This window comes from Typopeltis vanoorti, chromosome 2, assembly GCF_054136105.1.
Source record: "Typopeltis vanoorti isolate ZY-2024b chromosome 2, IOZ_Tvanoo_1.0, whole genome shotgun sequence".
Lineage (NCBI taxonomy): Eukaryota > Metazoa > Arthropoda > Arachnida > Uropygi > Thelyphonidae > Typopeltis > Typopeltis vanoorti.
Genome location: NC_143550.1, coordinates 63914253 through 63932525, shown reverse-complemented (window position 1 = coordinate 63932525; position 18273 = coordinate 63914253). Strand labels below are relative to the sequence as shown.

The following is an 18273-nucleotide window of genomic DNA, read 5'->3' as shown; positions in this document are numbered from 1 at the left end:
ATATAGGTTTTTTTCAATTGAAGGTGAGTTAGCTGATCTCATACAGAGGTAGCAGGGTTTTTTTCTCTTGGAAACTCAATTTTTTGTCCTGCATACAGACAAATGGGCCTTCAGGATACATGCAGTTTACAGACAAAAAAAAAAAAAAATGCTAGTGGTGGTGGGCAGTAGACAGCATTGGTGTAGATGGAAATGTGTGAAAGTAGTGGAAACGGAGAGTTGTAAAGTAGGTGCCCTCTCTCGATGAGTCTTTGGAGGTGTCACGAAATTATAAATATTAATAATAAATAGTGGTCATTGTGTTTCTTAGCTGTTTTATGAAATTTAATTTTTAATGACTGTGGAATATTTCAGGTAAAAATCTTAAGATAAAGATTTTCTATAAAATATGTGAATATTCATCAATTTAATATGCATGATTGTAAAGGGCATGCCAATATTGTAGTTGAATCAAACATTTGATTGTGCAGACAATTGACTGTTCGTCAAAAAAGAAATTTTCATATAGAATTCGGTAGTCTCAAAGTTTAAGAACTTGCCTGGATTGATAAAGATACATCTACTTGGTAACTTAACATTAAGTGACTCTAAATGGTGTGCTTTTTGATAGCTGAATTCCATTACATAGATGTTTTACTGATGTGGTATTTTTTTACCAGAGTTCTCAGGCTCTCAATAATGGATAAACAAGAGCACATGTCAGTGAAATTCATCTTGTTAAACAAAAGTTTATCATCCATAATCTCCTTTGAATTTGGACACCGTGATCCAGAATCCAAATATCAGTTGCCTCTGCTGAAGAAATTTCAATAATCTTTTGCTGTGAAAAGATGCTGCTGTTACTTTTTTGACTCCAGAGGCATTGATTCTTCCCAAGGCAGTAATGGATACTCCATTACTGCCTTGAATTCTATACTGAATTTTGTACAAAGATATTTATGGTTCATTTGAATTGTGTGATTCAGAAAAAGACTAAAGATCTTGATGAAACAGCAGTCTTTGCAAGTAGTGCCTATTTCAATAGAGCACATGTAGTGATGTAAGTGGGATACCTGTAGAAATACACCCTATATATCATCCTTATGTGATTTTGGCATTTCTGATGCTTAAACATGAGCTTCAAGGAGATGAATATTTAATATTCATTGCCTTGAAATGACTGTTTCACCCATTTGAGAAGTCAATGGAGCAAAATTCTATGGCATATTTCAGTTACTTTATAAAGGAAACCATATTATCTTGGCTACAAAATAATGAGTGGGCTCACTATTTTTCACATGTTTGTTGCATTTGCTTTAAAAAAAAACTTGTTAAAATGGGATTTAAATATTTCAATGAGTTTCTTCTTATTAGCCTTTCATGGTAGAATTAACAATTATTTTATTGTTATCAGTTATTTTTAATTTATTTTAGGATCAGTAGGGATACAAATGGCCGATGGTACAGATGGCCAAGGGATCTTGATTGCTAATAAAACATCAGAATTTGAAGAAGAAGAAAGGCCATCTGCACATGAAGGTAAAATTTAATTTTATAATTAATCATAACTGTCACATTGTGTTCTAACAAACAATTTGTTATTTAAGTCATTTATCACATGATGATTTAATCCATAGTTCGATGATTTTGTTTTAAAATTTCTTTGCTGTGCCTGGTTAGCTTTCATGCTGTCCAGTCAACTGGCTGCAGGTTTGAATTCTGCTATGAGTATGAATGTTTATGATTGTCTTTAGGCAGATGATGAATTTCATAGCCTGTTGTGAGATACCCATCCTGCTTATTTGGAGAACTGTCACTGTTCAGTCTCTAGAGCAGAGTTTCCAGGCTGTGTGAAAAAAACACCTTACCACACCTATGGTACTGGCATACTATAGGTTTTACAACCTTTCACATGTAGGAGCTGCATTAGAAAAGACATACCATGCTAGATATTTATTAAGATCCTCTCCCTCCTTGTATGGCATTGGTCCAAAATTTCCTTGCCATGCTTTGTTGCTTTCATTTATCACCCTCCTACTTCTGAACTGCTATGGCCTCCTTGATTTTTAAAAATCATTTTATATTGTCTGATTTATCTCTGGGTAAGCTTCCTTGAAGATTTCAGTGTGTTCATAATTCAAACTAGCCTTCTCTCTCTCTCTGTTGTTTTTCCTTATCTTTTTTTACACATCAAAGTGGAAGTTGGAAGAGATGCTAGTATTTGCTGTTAAACTATTAGATCAATACTGTCTATTAACTCAAATGGCAGATAATTCTCTCTCTCTCTCTTTTTTTCTTCCCAACATCCTGGACATTTTCTTTAACTTGCCAGTATTTTTACTACATAGAACAACTGGTATTAAAATTATTTATTAAGACACTCAACTAGTTTGATAAAATTCCTGTTTTGCATCATCAGGAGATAAAACTGAATAAAATAAAAAAAAGAATTGGGTTATAAACACGTATTGATCATAATAAACTATTTGAAAATAAGAATAACAACTGAATACATGCATGCGCTGTGTAGACATTTAATGGCTGCTGGCATTCTGCATGTTACTGGCCTCGTGTGTGTGTATTAGATGTTTAATGAGAGAATTTTAATTTTTATGACTGGTCATAAACAGCGGTATTCCCTTTCCCAAATGTTAAAAGATGTAGATGTCTGAAAATTCCCGATCATTTGTGAATACTGTACTTCCATGTTTAAAAATACATGGCTTGGTCACTGACATTTGCTACACAGATGTTATTTAGGCGTTTTGGATCTGAATCTTTTGACACATTCATGAATATTATTCTCCTCAGAATATTTCCACTATAAAATATTTATTCATGAAAAATGCTTAGAAAACTAAAATGACAAATTCTAGGAGAATCTCTCACAGCCTGGTATAATTGATGCCAGGGCCTGATACTGGGCTGCAGCCTGGCAGTTGAGGAATGCTGCCTTAAAAGAAAGAAATGTTAGATATGACAATATTGGAGTGCCTACAAGTATTAGACTAATTTGTAGGAAAATTGTGGATAGGAGATTAATAATAATTAATAAAAATAATAACTTAATCATGTAGTGCTGTCATAGTAACCAGAACACTTGGGGATACATATCAGGAAACTGATGATGATGTTTATTTTTCATAGAAAATTGATGCACTTCTTAAACAAAAATAATTTGTTATACGATCTTTTGCTTTCCCCAAATCAGTGACATCCCATAGGCCTGCCTTCTCCCTGAATCCATTTCATCAAATTGTTTAAAATGCACAGAATAATGAGGAACTTGCTTTAATGCAGCCACCATGCACACATATGTTGCTTCTCAACACTTGTAAATGAATTAGACATAAAAGAAAAAGACAGTCTGCACTTGTTTAGTAGTCTCAAAATTTTTAAATGTAACATAATAAATTGAAAAATAAGATTTGAAAGAAAGAATGAGTAAGCACTCTTAACAGATCAAGTTTGTGCTATAATATTCCACAATATACACTACATGCCGTGAGTCACACCAGCTATAAAAGAGCAGTTAATTCACAAAACATTAAGTTAATATATTATGGTAGTTGACTCTCACTATAAAAAACCTGTAGGGATCATGGGAAGAGTTTGATATTTTAGTCAAGACCTTTCAGTAGTTTGCTATGGATTTGTTTTCTGTAGTGTGAGAGTTGACTGTACTAATTCTTGTCAATTAGTACAGTATTGGAATATTTTTAACAACCACAGATGAGAGAACCCTCGATACTTCTACCCATGGCAGTAGGCTAATCATTCCAATAATAGGGTAATTAGTCTGTCTTGTGGGATGAGTTTATTATTAAATGTTGGAAAATTAGCTTATTATTTTCATGAACATTCTAGTTTTTAAAGTGGTAACTATTTTGCTTGTATGACAGTTGGAAAATTAGTGCAGTGACAAACAAGAAAGCACATGATTTTGTATGTTGGTGATGAATTCATATATCTTTTATTCCTTTCTTCCCTTCAACTTGAATTGACCCTTCTTGGCACTCTGCTGGCTATGGTTTTCTCAACTGTGGGCAGACAGTATCTGTAAATAATATAATTAAAATTCTTATGTGGAATTCTTTTCATTTCAGAATCAACATATCGGAATTCATTAGAATCACTTAATTTCATTAGAAAACATAATTTGTTGACCAATATTATGTGTGTTTCTTTTTCATGCAACTGTCAATGGGTATCTGAGAATTTGGTCACCTTTCAATGTTTGCACTGCAGTAAAGTTCAAGATCATTTCACTAATGAAGCAGAGACAGTAATACTTCCTAATTTAGTTTTAATTATCATATACATCATTATCATACTGGCTTTATTCATTTTCTTTTGACTAGCCAACAAAGCAAAGCAAACTGACTGGCAAATTTATTAAAATGGACTTCAATAGAAAAGTAAACCAAACATTATTTCATATAAAAAAAATATTAGTAAATCAATTTGAATATTCATCATTTTCAAGTATTTTAATGGTGATTTTGAAGTTGATCTGTCATGATGGGATATAAATCTTTTTGTTCTACTTCTTCTTTAAGTGTCATTCCTTAGAAGGAGGTTGGCAACCTTTTTCTTTCTTTTGCTGCTCTGGAACATTTATGGTAATTCAAGCCAGTCCAGTCCTTAATGTCATCAAACCCCATTCTCCTGGGTCTACCTCTCCTCTTTTTCCCACCAATTTCTCTTCTAATATTAATTTCTGAATGCCTTCTTGTCTAGTTAGATGTCCAAAATATTTAAGTTTTCGCTCTTTAATTATTTTCATTAATGTTCTTTTCATTTTTGCTTTCTTTAAAACATCTTCGTTTTTCATTTTCTCTGTCCATGGTATTTTCAACATTCTTCTGATGGTCCACATTTCGAAAGCTTCCAATTTTTCTCTGCTTCTTTATTTAGAGTCCAAGTTTCACTGTCGTAGAGAAGGCTTGACCAGATATAGCATTTTATTAATCTTTTTTTCTTGTATCTATATTAATGTCTCTGGATGTTAGAACAGTTTTCATATCCGTAAAGGCTTTTCTTGCTATCTCTATTCTTCTTTTTATTTCTTTAAGGGAATTTCCTCTGTCTGTAAATATTTGTCCCAAATATATAAAAGACTGAACCTGTTCAATTTTCTTTTTGTTAACATTTATGTTCAGTTTCTTATTTATTGGTTCTTTTGATATAATCATGCACTTTGTTTTCTTTAGGTTAATAATTAGTCCCATGTCTGAGCTTCTGTTGTAAATTTCTGTGATTAAGTTTTGAAGATCATCTTCAGATTCAGCTATAAGAACTGTGTCATCTGCATACCTGAAGTTGTTGAAGTTCCTACCTCTGACTTTTACACCCTTCAGTTCTGAAATATTTTTAAAAACTTGCTCACTATATATATTGTACAGTAAGGGTGATAAGACACATCCTTGCCTTACTCCTTTTTTGATTTCAAAGTTGCCAGAATATGTATTTTATATCTTATTGAGGCCATTTGATTCCAGTATATATTTGTAATTATACGTAGATCTTTTCCTTTTAACCCATTATTCTGTAGGATATGTATTAATTTCTTGTGATCTATTGAATCAAATGCTTTGGTGTAATCAATAAAACAAAGATATATGCTTTTCTGGTTGTCAGGGCTTCTTTCACATAATGTTTTCAAATTGAAGATTCCTTCTCTTGTACCTTTTGTCTTTTTGAAAACCTGATTGAGTGTCTTCTATTGCTACTGACAAAGTACCTTTTATTCTTTCTAGGATTATTCTCAGTAGTAATTTTGTTACATGGCTTGTTAAACTTATTAGTCTATATTCTGTACATTCAAAAGTTCTTGGAATTTTGGAAATAGTGACAAAGATGGATTTCCTTAGATCATCAGGGATGTATCCTGTATCATAGATGTTATTAAAAATAACCTTTAGGTCATTAAGTGTGTTTTCATTTACTTTCTTTAACAATTTAATAGGGATCTGATCAGGGCCTGGTGTTTTACCTGATTTTCATTTGTTCTACTACATTGTCATATTTTAAAGGGTTTCGTGCTAATTTCAAAATTAACATAAAATCTTGTGAATGCATGTTACCTTAAATTTGATATTCTTTATGATTTCAACAAATATCATACGAAGCTGTTTAAAATGCATCATGTACACTCATTTCTCAACTGATAAATTTTGCCCTGTTATATAGGTCCTTTATAATCCATATTGTTTTTTTTGGTGGGGGAGGAGTGGGTGACTTTATCTACCTGTATATGTAGATTTTCTGTAAATGGAGAATGCCAGGGATCCATCAGGCTGGCATATAATCATAGTATCTAGGAATGGGAGACTGTTGTTGTTTTCCTTTTCCAAGGTAAACTGGATCCTAGGGTGTTGATTGTTTAGATGTGTTAGAAATTGTGGAGTATATCCAGACCATGTGGCCAAATGGACATTCAGCCTGAACGTCAGCCTTCGAATGATCCTTTCCGACATCTCAAATGCTTCAACAGACAGAGAATTTCAAAGAATATGATGTTAGCAGAGTAAGAAATTTGAAAGTCTACAAAAAAACTCTGCTCCCAAACCTCAACTACCTTCTAACAAGGTAATAAACCTATCTTCCCTTACCGTGAAGCCTGAAGCAACTAGTGCACTCACACATGGCCATAACTTTGTAATAGTGCATAAAAAAAATTTGGGCAGAGGAAATAATGATACGAGTAGAACAAGGTATCTACAGCCTTCCCAACCATATTGCAAACATCAGAGTGGATGTAGCCAGTGTTCTCACCCAAGCTAAACCACCAAAAAGCAACTGATCACAAAAAAGAATATGAAGCTCTGTAAGAGATTAAATGCAACAACAATAATAATTACCAAAGTAGATAAAGGAAATACCACTGTGGTTTTAAACCAATCGTGTTACTCAGGTAATCTTGCCTCTTTACTTCTAGATCGTTCTACTTACCTCCCTGTAGACTATGATTCCACCAGCACACAAATCAAAATACTCTATAGGCTCCTTAAAAATGTTACCTCTTGGCCTGTGGAAGTTATAGACTAACCCCCCCCCCCCCCAGATATATGAACTACCAAAAATCCATAAATGTGCTATTACTTTCCATTGTGAATGGCATTGATTCACCCACATACAAATTAGCCGAACATTTAGCCAAAGAGCCTCACACAATATACTGGCAAGACACCTTCACACATAAAAAGACTCATCCCACTTTAAATGCAGTATAGAAAACCTCCAACACACTAACATAATGGTAAATTTTGATGTCTCTTCCTTATTCACCAGTGTCCAACTTAAAGATACCTTAGACCTCATCCAAGCCATATTTCCTCCCGATATCTCAGCCCTATTTCAGTTCACCATGAACTCGGGCTATTTCATTTGGCAAGGAAAATTCTACCAACAAATAGAGGGACAGCTTTGGATTCTCCACTTTTGCCATCCCTGACCAACTTCTTCATGGAGACTTTTGAAGAAAGAGCCTTAAACTACCCCCCCTTTCCACACACAAACCCACTATCTGGATACACGACATAGATAATGTGCTCTCCATTTGGCCACATGACCTGGATATATTCCACAATTTCTTAACACACATACCTAAACAACCAACACCCCAGAATCCACTGTACCTTGGAAAAGGAAAAGATACTCTGATTACATGCCAGCCTGATGGATCCCTGGCATTCAATTCAGATAACAGTGCCCTAGCTATTGAACTTGACCATATCCAATAGCTGCAATCCCCCCAAAATATTAAAGCCATGTAACCTGAACCCCGCCCTTTTTTTTTTTTTTAAAGCAGAGATTACTCAAAATCTGTCACCGATCCATATATCCAGAGCACATCTGAAAAATTAACAAAAATCCTAAGGAAATATAACCTTACAACCAATTAACTAGCATATCTCTTATCTGCTCTACTAAAGACCAGCCACATCCTCTACACCTACAGGAGTATATCTGGTCCCTTGCAGTTGCAAACTGTACTACTATGACCAAACAGGCAGGACAGACAGCCAATATCAGGATATCTGAACACAAGGACTATATCTAGTTCCACCAATACAGCCATTCAGGACTTGCTGACCATGTTTTGGACACCCACCACAGGATATGCTGGAAGAAGGCCACGCTATTACACTGCAGCAAATACAAGGTATGAAAGATTGTTCCTCGATTCTGCCTCGGCTCTGAAAAACTTTCCAAATCTCATTAAATTTGGATGCAGGAGACTGCCTCAGATTTTGAAAGCATACATTTTAAGATAGTCAGCCCAATGGCCAAGACAATCCAATTTAGCCTAACTTTTGGTGCCTTTAGTGAGCCTCATTCGCTCAGTGTTAGTGCCTGTGCACATGTCATTGTTTTTTTTTTGTTATTCCTCATGATGGCAATGTAACATTGCTGAAATATAGAAAGGTATTAATTCAAGTTTTTTATAATTAATATTCTAGTATATATTGTCATTTCTTGAAAAATTAAAAATCCTACATCTTCCTGTACCTCCTTCAATAAAAACTTAAATACAGATCTTAAATACAAAGATCTGTATTTAAGTTTTGTCGATCTGGAAAATGCATATGACAAGTTGCCAAGACAGAGAGAGAGAAGCTATTCAATACACTACAATTATATGGTGTCAATGGGGCATTATATCAAGCAATACTTAGTCTTTATTTGAGTTGTAAGTCAGCAGTTAGAATTGAAGGAAGTACAGGAAGAAGGTTTAATGTTAAATCTGGTGTGAGACAAGGATGTACATTATCCCCTCTGTTATTTATTATCTATATGGATCACATTATGAAGGAAAGTGGTATTAAACATGATATCAGTATTGGAGATGTTAATGTCAGCTCTTTGCTTTATTTGGACGATGTTATACTTCTAAATAAATCCACTACAAGTTTGCAAGATTCCCTGACTAAATTGAAAAACTGTTGTAACAGATATAGTATGAAGGTCAGCAATAAAAAGACAAAAACAATGAAAATAGGTTGAATCGTTGAAAATGTCAACTGCATTGTGAAACGGAGAACCTGTGGAACAAGTAAAACATTTCAGCTACTTAGGCACGATTTTTAGTGAAGATGGTAAATTAAATATGGAAATAGACAACAGAATCAACAGAGCTGGTATGGTAGGAAGTCAATTGAATAAATTCATATGGAATGAGAGAGAAATTAGTCGGAACACTAAATTAGCTTATACAAGACACTGTGAAATCAGTTTTAACTTATGGATCTGAGAGCTGGGTCAGAAGTAAAACACTTGACCAAAGACTAGAGACTGCAGATCTGAGAGTCTTGAGAAAGATTAGAGGTGTGAACAGATGGTATCAATGGCAATATATTAAAAACGAGGATATTAGGACAGAACTTGACATTGTCAGCATTCAGGAATGCGTTAGCAGAGCTAATCTCAGGTGGTATGGTCACTTAAACAGAATGGGTGAGGAAAGATTAGCAAAACGTGTATTCTCTGCCAGGTCGGCAGGAAAACGACCCAGAGGAAGACCAAGATTATAGGTGGATTGATATGGTACAAAGTGCCTTAGATGATAGAAATATAAGATCTGATAATGTTGGAGTCTTGACAAGTGACAGACTGATTTGGAGGAAAATTATAGATAGGAAGTTAGTAAAGATGTAAATTTTTCATGTAGTGCTATCATATCCTGTACACCCCTTGAGAGTACATGTCCGGAATTTGATGATGATGATACTATAGTTACTCCTTTCTTTCTGTGATTGTTTTTGCCTGAATTATAATATTTTCATCATCATCATCAAATTCCTGACATGTACCCTCAAGGGGTGTACAGGATATGATTAGTACTTCATGAAAAATTTACTTCGTTACTAACTTAATATTTTGTTATTGTTAAATTATTTGGTCACTTAACATTGAAATTGAGTTATATTCTTTTGGTTTATTATTCGATCATAAATATTATAAGATCTACACAATTGTCAACAAGTTTCACCAGCTATTCTGTCTGGCTTCTTCTGGACAAGAAAGTCGGTCCAAAAATGTTTACTAGTAAAAAAGAATGGAGTAGCACAGTCAAATCAAGTAAAATTAAAACTTACGTGTAACATCATACGCATTGAGTGTGGAGTCTCAGTAATTGTTTGTTGAGTGTGTTCTATAGTTTATCGCAAAATGAAATTCTGGTAAGCTAAGTGAATTTATTAGGCTTTTCCAGATGTCTTTCAGTATCATACCTTCATTTTTGTTTAGATTATCTCCTGTCCTGGATACGACTGCAGCTTCTTTGAAGTTTCTACATCTAAAATTTTCTTCTATATAAGCCATGGAGCTGTTATCCCAATCGATGGATTTGTGAGAAATCAAATGATGGGCTAATCCTGAAGTGTCTGTTCTGTTGTTGTTAACATCTCCTATATGCAGGGCTGGCCAGCTTGGGGGGGTGGTTGGGTGCAATGCACCTGGGCCCCACGATCAAGTGGGCACAGTCACTTTACATTTGTGGAAACGTATTTTTTATTTTATTTTATTTTTTTTCTTCTAATTTTGCTTATAACTAAAGGGATTTCATCGACCGGATTTTAGGTCCCCCAGTAATATTAATATCTCTGTGTTTCTCTATTATATTAGGGTTTTTGCTTAACCCTTTTGATGCGTTTATGCAGTGTATAAAAATTAACAAACATGATTTCGTTTTTACCCTAAAATGCCTGATTCATAGTTAGTCTGTTGCACATTTATATCATTTGGCTTGTTATCGAAACCATCGAAAAAATATTTATTATATTCTTTATATATGGTTAGTCTAGAGCAGGGATGGACACCCTTGACATGCCTGCCAAATGTGGCACTTCAATGACGTTTTTTCCGGCACGCAACCCAGGGCTCATCTTAAAAAAATAATTAAATAAAAAAATACATTTCAAACATCTTCGCTGCCACATATTTTAACTTAATATAATACAATTTTATTAAGTACAGCTATACCAAATAAAAATGCAATAATTAGTTAAACTGTTTCATAATAATAAGTAATAAGAAAATTAGAAACAAACATCCTATTTCCAAGCCATTGATATATCTCCGTGATATACTGATGTACAAGTTTTGTCCAGTTCAGTTGTTACATTATTCATCAGGCATCCAGATGTGGCATGACTCCTTTACCATCATTTGATATATCTTTTCATTTGATATAAGTCATTAAAATATGGATTGGAAGTATTTATTGTTAATTAATATGTTTAGCTTATTAGATATAAAAGCAAATTTCCTTTACATTGATTTTCAGAAACTAAAGTTTTCAGTTTTTTTCGTAAAATTCCCGCATATATTGCAATTGCTATTTCCTGCCTAGAGAGCAGTTTCCTTGTGTGCATCCTACCCAAATAGCACCATCTGCTTTCCCATTATTTCAAGCAAAAATTAGCAGTAATTTACAAGACTTGAGATACTTAATGAACAATCCTTCACGAATGACTAATGAACAGACAGCCATGGTACTAGGCCAGTAAAGATGTCAGCAGACAATTTTTGAATTGAAATGCTAATTCTCTTCAACCAAATTCAATATCTGAAAGTGCCATAACAATATTCACTATATATTTTCTAGCTTTAAGACGTTTACAAATTTTAATACTTTCTGTTGATTTTTATTGTTGCTTTGCATTTGAGCTTGGGGGACAGACTCCCACACAACTAGTTTTTAGTCTTTGCTAGTGCAGCATATGGTTTTCCTTGTGGCTAAATAGCATAGTTTTTGGGGGAAGGGATATGCAATTCATTAGTTAGTGCCATTTTTATCCCAGCTGTCTCTAATTGCACTATTTGTTGAGAAATATATTACACAGACTGCAAATGTTTGTACCTTATTCAGTGATACAATAAAATGACCTGCTTTTACTTGCGTCTGCAGACGTATTGGCTAGTATGGAGGGTGCGTGGTTTGCCACGGGAAGCAAGTCACTATTGCCATGAGGTGAACGTGATTAACCTTTTTTCTGTGTGAGGTTACGGGAAACTTTTCAATTTCTTTTTTTTTGCAAAGTAAAATCGGGGGTGTGAGTTATACGTGAGGACCAGTTATATTCTAGTAAATATGGCAAGTTATTTTTAAAGCTATGTGAAATGTATTATCAATATTCAGGATTATGAAATGTTGCCCGCACGTGATTAGATCTCAACTACGTTAATTTCAACTCAGTTAATAGTAATAGATAAGGGTGAAAACTGATGCACTGAAGTAAACAAACGAAAAAATAAACGCATTCCTTGAGTGTTTCTAAAATTTTGTAATATTGTAAAAAGTATGTACATATTTAACTTTTTGTTAATTCATGGGATAAAAATATTTAATATTATTTACTTATTCGACAGGCAAAGCCTAACCCATAATGTCCATGCCAAGAAAGTATCCCTCTGGGTATCAAAAAAGGAAATCAGCAGAAAAGAAAAAAGAAGAAAAGTTTTCTCAAAAAGTCAAGTAGATTTGTTTTCATGGCTACAAAATAAATCTGACAGCGAAATTGCTATGATTTCAGCAGTTGCGATGTCAGATTCAAACTTCAACTGAAGAAGAAAACTCCAAACAAGCTACAAACTTTTCACCGAAAATGTAGAAACTGTGGGATTCGTCGAAAAAGATGCGTCTGATTATTCAAACATTTTGGATACAGCAAATAACGATGAAAACAATAATAAAGATGGTGATCAAGTGAATATAAATGATCCAGGTTTGTGGCCAAATATTATAACTGATAAATTTAGATTATTTTATGTTAAAACCGGACCTAAACATCATCAAGACGCATTCGTTAAGAATGTTGAAGGTAGATCATTTTCTATATTGTACTATTTAAAAAAAATGCCAAATGGTGCAACTCAGCTTCGCAGCTGGTTAGTTTACTCAAAAGCTCAAGACTCAGTATTTTGCTTTTGTTGTGTATTATTTTCCAAAAGAAGAGGAAAAGATCAATCAACACGATTTATATATTATTATTATTATTATTATATCACACCTCCAGGGAGTCCAAAGACTTATTGAGAGAGGGCATCTACTCTACAACTCTTCGTCTCACTACTCCACCAACCTTCATCATCTAACACCAGCGCCATCTACTGCAGACTACCACCACTAGTACTTTCACAGACAATCACAAACATCCATGCCCATGGCAGGATTCGAACCTGCAGCCTTTTGGCTGGAGAGCAGATACGCTAACCACTCGGCCAACTAGGCCAGCAATGGTTTTAATAAATGGAGAAAACTGTCATCTGTAATTTGAGATCATGAGCTTTCTGTTAGTCAATTAAATTTTTTTATTACTTGGCAAGAATTATTAAAAAGGCTTAATTTATGTTCGACTGTTGACAGAACAAATCAAATTAATATAAATAAAGAAACAGAACATCTACAATTACTATTCCAAAGAATTGTACATGTAATTCTATTTTTAGCAAGTAATAATCTGTCATTTCAAGGATCCCATGAAACAATAGGAACCCCAAATAATGGAAATTTTTTTTTAAGTTTAATAGAATTATTAAGTAAATATGATCCTGTGGTAATGGATCATGTAAACAGAATTAAAAATACGAAAAAAAGAATTGTGCATCATTTAGATTTGCTATTTGTACAATAACAGTATCAATCACAACATGATTGATACTGTTATTGTACAAATAGATGAGAGATTTAAAAATTTAGTGAATAAAATTAAAAATGAAATTCAAACTTTAAGATCAAAATTGAACACATTTTTAGACGACGCAAAAATGGTAGCATGAAACTCGAATATTTCCGAAGACTTTCCTGAAAAAAAGAATTCGAAAAAGAAAAAGATTATTTTTCCGAACTAGCAGAAGATGAAGTTTTACTAAACCTGGTAGAAGAATTTAGATGTCACTTTTTCAATGTTGTGATTGACAATACTGTTATTGTACAAATAGATGAGAGATTTAAAAATATACCCAATGTTATTTCTTATTTTAAATTAATCACTGATATAAAAACATTATAAAAAAATGAACTAGAAAACCGCTCAAGGGATTTTGTAAAATATTATAGTAAAGATATAAATGAAGACTTAATCCAGGAAATTGATTTGTTACGAAAATTAATCTTGGACCAAAAAAAATGTAAATAATGCGCAAGACATATTGAAATATATATTAAATAATAGTTATAATGTTTAAATAACATTATAACTATTATAAGTTATAATAGTTTAAATAACAGTTAGCACATTTGGAAATAGTTCATAAAACTATATCCAAATGTGCTAACTGTATTGAAAATTTTCTTTACGTTACCAGTTACTATAGCAAGTGCAAAGCGTTCTTTTAGTATGTGCGAAGAACGCTTAAATGCACTTGCTATATTAAGCATCGAAAAGGAAATTGCCAAAAATTGTAATTTTTCGGAAATGATTAATGACATAGCAAAAAAAAAATCGCATATTTAAATAAATACATATTAAGCAATATACGTGTTATTAAAACTAGGCCCCTAAATAGTAAACCTATTTATTTTTTTATGTGCATAAATTAATTTTTTTTTATTACTTTAAACAATAATTAATTGTAAATAGTTTCTGTGTGCTAGTTGGTGAGCCAGATTACTTTTGTTTGTGTTAAATATTTATTTAGTTTAATTATTTAATACTTTTGTTTTGTGTTCAGTAAACGTTATGCTAACCTGTTATGTTTCGAATGTGTTTTTTTTTGTTTTCCTGTGCCAAAATCATTTGCAGGTAAGAGGTTTTACAATACGTTTATTTCGAATCCTTTAATTTTTACTTTTGAAAAATATTTCAGGGCCCAAAAAGGTTTCTTGCACCCGGGCCCCTTTATAGAGAAGGCCGGCCCTGCCTATATGTTCTTTTTTTCGAATTTCGAGTCTTCTTGAAGTTTATAATATTTTGTATTTGTTGCTTAGAAATATCTCAACTGTTTTTGTTTTCTTTGTTTGTCACACCTGTTATTGTCAATCTGGTACTTATCCAACTCTCCTCCTAGTTCCATTTCTTTTCCATTGATGCTTTTTACGTCGATAGTACTAATCTTGAATGCCCCACTCTGATGTTGAGTCTGGATGTGTTCCTAAATTTGTTCTGTTTGCCCTGGTTCCCTGACAAAAACAACAGGGGCCTTGTTAAACCAGCTGATGTCCCAGTCTGTATGAAATTCTGTCATGTTGTACCATCATTTTACATTGTGGGTTAAGCCAATAAGAATACAATTGCTCAGCTAAATCCTAAATTGTCAACACATCCTCATTCAGTATCTGGGTAGATATCTAAGATTGTGCACCACAAGAAGGTGAGGATTGGACATTAGGTCAGAAGCCCAGGTTGGTTCCCCACATTCCTTTTCCTCCCACTTATACAACTTTGACCCTTAAGCACCCTGTATTAATGAGTTTAATAAATATATTTTTTACTCTCTTGGTGTTTATTTATATTGTGAAAAATTGTGAATTAACACCTAAGTCTTTCTATACATAATCCTTAAGATATAAAGGTTGCCAATTACTTGAGTCATCTTCAAATATTTGCTCCAATTCAAAGTTCAGAATCAATCGTATACCTAGCAACGTGGAAATATTCACTCTTACTGATTTGAAGTAGCACAGTTAATCCCTGACTTATGACATAGGCAACTCATGACCACATGTATGACATCCAGCCCATTAGCATAGTCACCAGATATCAACCTATGAACTAGGCCAGTGGTTCCCAAACTTTTTTGATTCTCGGGCCCTTGTTGAATCCAGGTTTTCCCAAGGCACCTTATGTCAAATTCTAACAAGTACTTTGCGAAATAGCGAATAATTTTTTTTGATTTAAAGGGCTAGGTAAAAATAAAGAAAACACGTATTTAAGATCACAAGAAAAGTAATTGAACAAATTCAACTAATTATCATTAGGTGGAATGGATGAGACTGTTGATCACCGCAGATTTTCTCAAATCTTGGAATCAAACTGGACATGGCTACTCTCATTTCCTTCTCCACATTGATTTTCGTGCGATACTTAATTTTTATCACAGCGACCTCCGAAAATCCACCTTCGCACAAATAAGAAGTCGCAAATGGAATTAAAATTCTCTGAGCTTTTTCACTCAGAAGGGTATATTCATCTTTTACTGATATCCAAAATTCAGTTAATTTCATGCTGCTGAATTTTGTTTTCAACGTATTGTCGCAAGACAACTCAATATGATTCTCTTCTTCTGCAGCAGTAAATTCAGATGGAGCACTGACATTAAATGGATCTTGAATCCATGCAAATTTATCAATATTATCATTTTGAAAATATTTCTCAAACCAGGTGATAAGCTGTGATAAGTGTTCTTCAAAAATGGATTTCATACCTCGAGAGAAATCAACTCCATTGGAGGTCAAAAACTGTTGTAACAAGGGGAAACATTCTTTGCCTTCGTCTTCATTCATTTATCTTTTCCATAGTTTTAGTTTTTTTATAAAAGCTGAAATTTTCTCAATCGACTTTAAAAGGTGCATGTTGCAGGGAGTGATTCAGAGCATTCATCTTTTCAAAAATATCACATGTATGCAAGCTTTACGAAAAAATCTTCATTCACAAAATTTTCGGTATACTTGTGGTCTTCGTCTTTAAGAAAAATATAAATTTCCTGCCGCAGTTCAACCATACAAGACAAAACATTACCACGAGAGAGCCGTTGCGAAGTGCTGTAGTACAGTGAAGATGTTTACTCGGATCCCATATCCTCACATAGTGTTTTGAAAAACCTTGCCTTCATCTGCCAAGTTTTTATAAAGTTTACTACATTGACTACATATTCTAAGACCTAGTTCGATGTAGGACTCATATATTTTGATGCGAGTGCTTCCCTGTGAATAACGCAATGGGTCCACAGTGCATCAGGGGCCTTGCTTCGAATAAGTGCCTGCAATCCTCCATAACAGTCGGACATAGAATGAGCACCATCAGTACAGACACCAACGTACTCAATCCACTTCAAATTATTTTTGGATATAAAAGTATCAAGGATCTCGAACAAGTCTGGAGCCTTAGCACCAGCAGTGATACTTTTACAAAAGAGAAGGTCTTCTACAATGTTATTACCATCTATAAACCGTACATAGCAAATCAAGTGAGCATCATTATTATTATCTGTGGCCTCATCCAGCTGCAATCCAGATTCCTTCCCTTTTATTTTTTCAATTAATTGATCATTGAGGTCTTCCACTATGTGCTGTATTCTGCGACTGAGGGTTTTTAGCATAATTGCATAATCCTTGTAGTCATCTTGCTTTCAGTTTGATCTGTGCATTTAGGGAATAAACTGAAAGATAATAGTTGTTTTCAAACAAATGCTCTTTGAATTGTTGTATAAAACTACACTATCACCATTTTTATATATATATATATATATATATATATATTTATATTTATATTTATTTATATTTTCAGTGCATTCCTTCCCTTTTTGCAAAGTTCATGCACCTGTACTTAGCTTCAGAGACCAGTCATGCTGGTTACCTAAGGTTGAAATAAGTGTAAAGATAATTGATGTAGAAACATACCATTCCACTCATTTCCTAAATCCATATTTGTAAGCTTTTTTATTTTACTTTTTTATTTTCTTTTTTGCCTTTTTGACATTTATGATTTTTTTTCTTCCAGCAATTTTTATTTTTGTACAGTATTAATATATGTAACTAAGTTATTTTAGATTATTTATCAGTTGATTTTAATTGACAGTATTTGACATGCTGATATCGTGCACATTACATTAGCATGGGAAACTTGAAAAGAGAAACTTTTTCAGAGATGTTAGATATTGTTCAGATTATATTAATTTGTGCTGGGGGGGGGGGGGACAAAAGAACTTCTCCTTGTCTGTTTGAATACCTTATTGATATTTGGTGTATTAAATCAGTAATGATACTCCCACAGTTGGGTAGGAATCATTTACCTAATAGCTATTCAACTTTTTTCTGTAATATCATCTTTTTCTCATCAGAATTCTTCAGAACTCTGGAGTGTGCATATAATTGTATGTATATTATTATGCATATTATCCTACAAATGAAACCTGACATTATGTAGAACACTCATAGTGGAAGCCTTACTTCTGTTTCTTTAGTTGGATTTCTTATTGTTGAATTTAAACATAATGATATTGAATTTAAGCATACTGAGTGCATCTTGTGTGAATGAGTTTAAGAGAAACTATGACAGCTGGTGTAGGTGATGTGTGGCCTCCCTATGAGTCCTTAAGGTATAATATTTTTTTTAGCTTTTGGAAATT

The 18273-nt window shown here is 33.5% G+C and overlaps 1 protein-coding gene across 8 annotated transcripts in view; it reads left to right on the top strand.

Annotated features, from left to right (window-relative positions):
• The window catches only part of LOC150109091 (phospholipase D1-like), a 584228-nt gene that overhangs the window by 75063 nt on the left and 490892 nt on the right, over positions 1 to 18273 (top strand). For all 8 annotated transcript variants that reach the window (XM_090411563.1, XM_090411593.1, XM_090411586.1 and 5 more), the window contains 2 exons: positions 1414 to 1518; positions 17433 to 17574. In XM_090411563.1, the coding sequence (XP_090267689.1) occupies positions 1431 to 1518; positions 17433 to 17574 (230 nt within the window). In that variant the 5' untranslated portion in view covers positions 1414 to 1430. The remainder of the gene's footprint in view (positions 1 to 1413; positions 1519 to 17432; positions 17575 to 18273) is intronic.